The 6,168-nt window shown below is 42.5% G+C and overlaps 1 protein-coding gene across 1 annotated transcript in view; it reads right to left on the reverse strand.

Annotated features, from left to right (window-relative positions):
* Window positions 1-533: 533 nt before the first annotated feature.
* LOC111268651 (heterogeneous nuclear ribonucleoproteins A2/B1) overlaps window positions 534-6,168 on the reverse strand; it is an 8,116-nt gene continuing 2,481 nt past the window's right edge. The window contains exons 3-7 of the mRNA XM_022847767.2: window positions 5,913-6,113; window positions 5,456-5,504; window positions 3,595-3,677; window positions 2,164-2,368; window positions 534-2,006 (exon numbers count right to left, since the gene is read on the reverse strand). Coding sequence (XP_022703502.1) covers window positions 1,519-2,006; window positions 2,164-2,368; window positions 3,595-3,677; window positions 5,456-5,504; window positions 5,913-6,113 — 1,026 coding nt within the window. The 3' untranslated portion in view covers window positions 534-1,518. The remainder of the gene's footprint in view (window positions 2,007-2,163; window positions 2,369-3,594; window positions 3,678-5,455; window positions 5,505-5,912; window positions 6,114-6,168) is intronic.

Below are 6,168 nucleotides of genomic sequence, written 5' to 3' on the forward strand. Positions count from 1 at the left end.
CGGCATATAGATATGTCAACTAGCATGTAATGATACACAACACAGATCAACGTAAGTGACGATCAGAGCAATCGGACGAGATCAAAATGAGGAACTTAGCCTCGTGCAGATCAGCAGTGTTTCGTACCATCGCCTTTCTCGAAATGTCATGACGAACCCTATACACTACATATTTCTTGTATGTATGTTCGCCCATCGCGTTGCACATTGGCTGCCTCCATGTCCCGTCGTCTCGCACATGAGCCGACTCCTCTAGTATTGCCGTCATTAAGGGGAAATAATCAGCCTTAATAGATGTTCTATATTTTATCATAGTTGACGACGTGGCAGAAATTTGTGTACAAATTTACGTAGTAAGCAATTTGTTATCGTTTCTAGTCTATCTATATCTATATATACGCGCGTATGTAGATGCACAAGAACGCAGAACAAAACAACACATGATCAGATAATCTTGGTCGCAAGCAAATAAAGTAAAAATGATATTAGTAATAGTTGTAGTTATAATAATAGCATATAATACAGAGCAACAATTACGGTGCCCCCATTTGATGGTGATGCTATTTATTGGTCTTTCACATATTTTACGGTTATCGCCTCATTACCATCAGCATCATTCATCATTACAGTAATCATAATCTAATGAATTGTTGTTTTATTTTTGCTACACCTTTTTGCTGCTGTCATTGCTGCTTTTGTCGTATTTGCTTTCTTTGCTATTACTTCTTTGTTTATTTGTTTTTATTAGCTCATTATACTGTTGTATAATTTGGCTGCATGAGTGACCGCATGGTGATTGACTTCTGCTGTTTTTGGGTGTAACGTAATGAGCGTCTCTAGCTGGGGAAGTATTATGCAACGGGCTTGTTTGTGTATGCAGTGGTTGAAAGAAATCACTACTGTGCACTTGTGTGCCCGTAAGCGAATTATGGCTTACTGAGCATCATTTTCGTGTGTGAGTGAAGTTAAGCAAAAAAAAACTAGTTGATCGACTGATGAACGGATGAATGGATCGGTTGGTTGGTTGATTGATTGATTGAATGATGAAACGAAATACCTTTTTTCACATTATGTACGTTAGTTATCGTGCAAAGTTGCCTTCGTATACTTCCTAGCTGTTTTGTTGCTGTTGCTTCGGTCGGTGTGATGTCATTAGATAGATATTTTGTTGTTGTTTACGTGCATCTCATCTGTGTGCCCTAGTGTCTGTCGTTCAAGAGAGGAAAAATGCAAAACAATGACACTTCACCCTCAAAACATTCTCGCGATCTCTTTGTGTCGCTCTCCTCCTCTTTGTCTTATTTTTTTTGCTATGGATTTTTATCCGCACTGCGACGACGATAATATATCGTATTCATTTTTTGTTTTCTCCTTTAGTATTTTTGGACCATGGCGACTATAGGTACACTTTAGTGTTAGTCGAGTTTAATTCATCGACCGCTCTTCTGTCCCTTCAAAGATAAAGGTCAGCGTTTACCTACGATCGACTTGTCTGCTACGCGCTGTCCCAAGTTTGATCTACCGTCTGTACGGGTGGTATGAACCGGCAGCGCCTGGAGGAGCCATCGGTGCGCCGTTGGCCCTCTCAGTGCCTGGAGCTGTCGCTGTTGTATAGGCCGAGCCGTAAGTGTCATATGCGCCCCGGGTAGGTCCATAGCTCGAAGCGTCCTGACCATAATTTCCACCCATATTGTTGTAACCATTAGGCGGCGCTGGCGCAGGACCTCCCGGAGCTCCATAACCACCGTAGGCTGGAGCGGGCGGTGCGGGCCCAGTAGGGCCGCCTGGTGGGCCGTAACTACCTGCCGGGGCACCGTAACCACCATATCCAGGAGCGGCCGCTGCGGCAGCAGGACCAGGCCCTGCATAGCCAGGTCCCGGTGGGTAACTGCTTGGTGGCTGAGAGCTGCTCCACCCTGCATGAGGTGGTGCAGCTGGAGGGGGGCCCCACGCTCCACCTGGACCCGTTTGCGGGCCACCATATCCACCTGAATAAGGAGTAGGGCCTAAATCAACATAAGAAAAGCGTTTAGTTTATATTGAATATTATATCTATGAACAAATATATTTTGAAATAGACTGAACTGAAATCTTTCGCGAGACTCTCAGACTAGCAATATTATTAAGTAATCGTTTTCAATAGTAAAACACCTAACAACTTGCCTTCCTGCGGTCCAGGTGCACCCCATCCTCCTCCGAAGCCTCCGTTGCGGAAATCACCAGGTGGTCCCTGGGGAGGTCCTCTTGGTCCGGCAGGGGTGCCGTACGCATAGAAGTCGCCTCCGCCACGAGGTCCTCCCTGTGGTCCAACGGGTGTCCCCATCTTTGACTCAAGTACGTCACGCGGCTGGGCACGTTTGCACTCGACCTGTGAGCACGGATAATAGATAAAATGGTTAGGTACAAAACAAACATGTATGATTTTGCACCGTCTTGTAGCTCAGAAAAAAGCCACTTCTAATAACGAATTTTTCAAAGACGCAGTTAGCTATTGTCATATTAGAGAATTAAAAACAGCCTTCTCATGTTCTGGCTTTCCAAATAGAAAAGAACAAGCGATACATACAGATGGATTCAGCAGGATATGTCTGATTTCTATATTATAATCGCAAGACATAAGAACATCCCAACAAAACGTTTGTACAATTGAATTAGCTAACTAAGGTATAGCATAGAAATGACAAAATATTGGTAAACACACTTTTTATACTAACCGATCCGTTTAGTTCTAGCTAAACCAAGTTGTTACATTACTATTTGCACTAAAAGTAGTAAGACTTGAAAACGGTGACCAAATAGACACGCAGGTATAGTATTTTCTAATAGATACATAGGTGAATGCGACTACTGGATACAATATTTAGATCTTCGAGCCCACTCAAGGTATACATAGGCCGTACCTATTACTCGTCAATAACAGTACGTAACCAATATCTACAGTCTACGAGCTACTATGTAAATGTATCTAGACGCCGTCACCTACTTACATGTAGCTACTACTTAAAATTATTCCAAATCTAAACCTTAGCAGGTTGTTACACGCTCGAGGAGGGGCCCACGACGCAACAAATGAGAGCCATAGTCAAGTCCAGATTTGATGCACTCTACTCTAACCGTAAGACGTAGTACATTTGAATGAGCTCAAAATCCTTCGCCGTAATAGGAATAAAGCACAGCATATTTATTTACATATTAGATAACGCCTAACCGCCTATAAACTACAGTATACGCTATAGTGGTTTCTGTGAAGGCACCAAACTCAAGTGCAATCACAATTCTCACACTGAACAATAGCGGTAGTGGCAACGGCACACCCGCGTTAAAATCGAATGTCCAGATAATATGGTAACTGAAAAACCATGTAAAAAATAAAATCCTAAAACAGCAATAAAAACAACGAAATCACTAAATTTCCCCACCCTCCCCCTCGAAACCTCGTCCGCGTCAAATCCTATGTTAGTCAGTGTTTTTTTTTGGCTTTACGATGGGCACGTTCAACAGAGGAGGCGCGTAGGAGATGTTTGAGAAAGAAGGTGTGACACAGCGATTTCCGAGAGAAGAGAGACAGACAAATTAATGGTTTTACTCAAGTACCTGTTTTCCATTGATTGATACGTAGTGATCCCTACAAGCCCGTTCGACGGCGTCGTCGTTTTCAAAGGACACGAATCCAAAGCCTACAACAGCAAACCAGAGACAAAGCAACAATACATACAGAATGGCAACACCAAATGGACAACTAACACCGTCACTACACCTCGGCAACGATCAACACCCATCTTCTCCCCAAAAGCCCACAGAGCGCCCTCGTCATTTTACGGCTGACAGGGACTCGCCAACATTTAGCGCAGACTCCTTCTGCCACGAAACGAGGTCAACGTGAACAGAAACGAACAGTCCACTCTTTACGACGAGAGCTACAGCAATACAAACATGATATAAAGAGTGTCTCTGTTGTCACGCACACGGGAATAGGCCGCGAAAAGCACGGAGAAAACTTATTTCATTGAGCAGACATTTATCCGAACACTGGCGTATATATCTCGCGGGTTGCTGGGCTAGGCATCGACGTTTGTCAAAAACTTCGCCTATATCCAATAATTGTTTTGATGGCAATAAAAACCAAGTGTCGCACTTGTAATCGTAAAATCCAACATTCGCTTCGTTCATGCCTCGCGCCAACCCACAAGTGTATGTAACAAACAGCAAGACCTACTTATATGAACGACCAGATGGTTCACAGTTTCGTGGTAGAACAAAGTCGTCTTTAAATGTCGCGAAGGCTAAATGTACCTACATAAAAAAACGGTTGACGGAACTAAAAAACAAAAGACCAGGACGCTATTTATTTACGGGTGATTGTAGCAGTTAACTAAAACCGACAGAACGTTTTACGTTGTCGTAAAGAATGTCCTGCCTCAGCAAAGCCTGACCCCCTCCCCCCCACCCTGGTAAAAGCGCGGAACGGATCAGCCCGCATCGAGCCCATGTAATGCCGAGACTGCCGGGTGAGTGTGTGTGTGTTGCGCCTCTGTGTGCAGTAGTTGTTCTATAGCACTTCTTAGCAGTAGTAGCTCATAGCGAAGGTAGTACGAAGTAGAACGAGTACTGGTAGTGGCACGAGGTAGATACGTAGATAGTTTCCTAAATAAAAGCTGGTTAGTAACATACATTATATACATAACGGTACATACTACAGTAACCAGACAACAGTTATTCGGTTTGAACATAAATTCGAGGAAAATCAAGGCAAAATTTTTGTCAGAAAAACGATAACTTGGGAATATCACTTTTCCCATTACTGCCCGTTGCTTAGGCGATTCCCTTGTCACAGACAAATCTGTTCGGCACTCCACCTTTAACGGAACTCAAAGTTCAAAATGCAGAAATCAGTCCGTAAGGGATTACGTATTTAGAAAAGTGAAAACGGAAAAGTTGTGAAACTGTTAGCGAATTTATGATCAAACTTTGTAACAATGTCCACTACGAAATACGTTTCTACTAAATTACTTAGGTTTAATTAAAACAAACTTACACTTAGTAGGATGGAAAGTGCCTAATACGAGGTAACTCACTGTGTAATTAAACTTGGAAGGACTAAACGAACCAGGGAACTAGGTTATCAAAAGGAAGACGACATGAAGTGCACTTTATACTTTATGAGTGGCTAACTCATTAGCACTAGAGCCAAGCTGCATATAATAATAACACGCCATATCTACGCCTTAGGTTATCTAGACAGAAATTATACCTCTATACTAGTATCAGTAACTATATCAGCCTAATTCGAATAAAGACTGGAACTACTATCAGATATAAGGCTACGGACATCGCGCACGTGATGTTGACTTTTTATGTGTACACGCTCAGCTACGATAGCTCCATATAAACAAACAAGAATCCAACTACATCCAGAAGTATTGCTGTCAAGGCGGGACATCATTTTCACACTTACCTCGAGACTTGCGGCGTTCCTGATCGTACATAATCACCACTTCGAACACCTGCATTTGTTTAGAACAAAACCAAGATAATTTTAAATGCCGAAACTATTAAGTATATTAGTCTAATTTTACGACAGTCGTCTTCTATATTAACATAAGCCAAGAATATAATTGCATATACAAAGGATTCTGCTTTTCAACAAAGGATATTACGACCTGTAGACAAAAAACAAGAAACACAGACTGCCAGCAACTTAGGTCTTCAACAAACCCATAAAACATTAAATGAGAAATAGATGCCATACCTCGTGTTTACAACTGATTAATGGGGACGACAGTTTCTCACTCACAACTATCCTCAGAAATTACTCAGAAAATAGGTAAACGCCTGTATATTCCACAGTGAGAAACTAAACTTATTGTAAATAGAAATTAAATGAATTTCTAAAAAAGATTCAAGATACTTACGTCGCCATAGTGTTCCTGGAAAAATTGTTTCAGTTCGTTTTCGCTAAGCGATGTCGGCAATCCGCCAACAAATATCTTTGGATAGCCTCGGCCGCGTTTGCCGCCACCTTTGCCCGGACCACCGCGTGGGTTGCATGGTTTCGGATCTACCACGCGGTTATCGATCCGGTGCGGCCCTCCTTGGCATACAACTTGCACAACCTAAAAACAACAGCACGAACGCAGAAATATGCCCAAGTGTGCCGAGTAGATTAGC

Source organism: Varroa jacobsoni, unplaced genomic scaffold (assembly GCF_002532875.2).
Source record: "Varroa jacobsoni isolate VJ856 unplaced genomic scaffold, vjacob_1.0 scaffold_138, whole genome shotgun sequence".
NCBI classification, from domain to species: domain Eukaryota; kingdom Metazoa; phylum Arthropoda; class Arachnida; order Mesostigmata; family Varroidae; genus Varroa; species Varroa jacobsoni.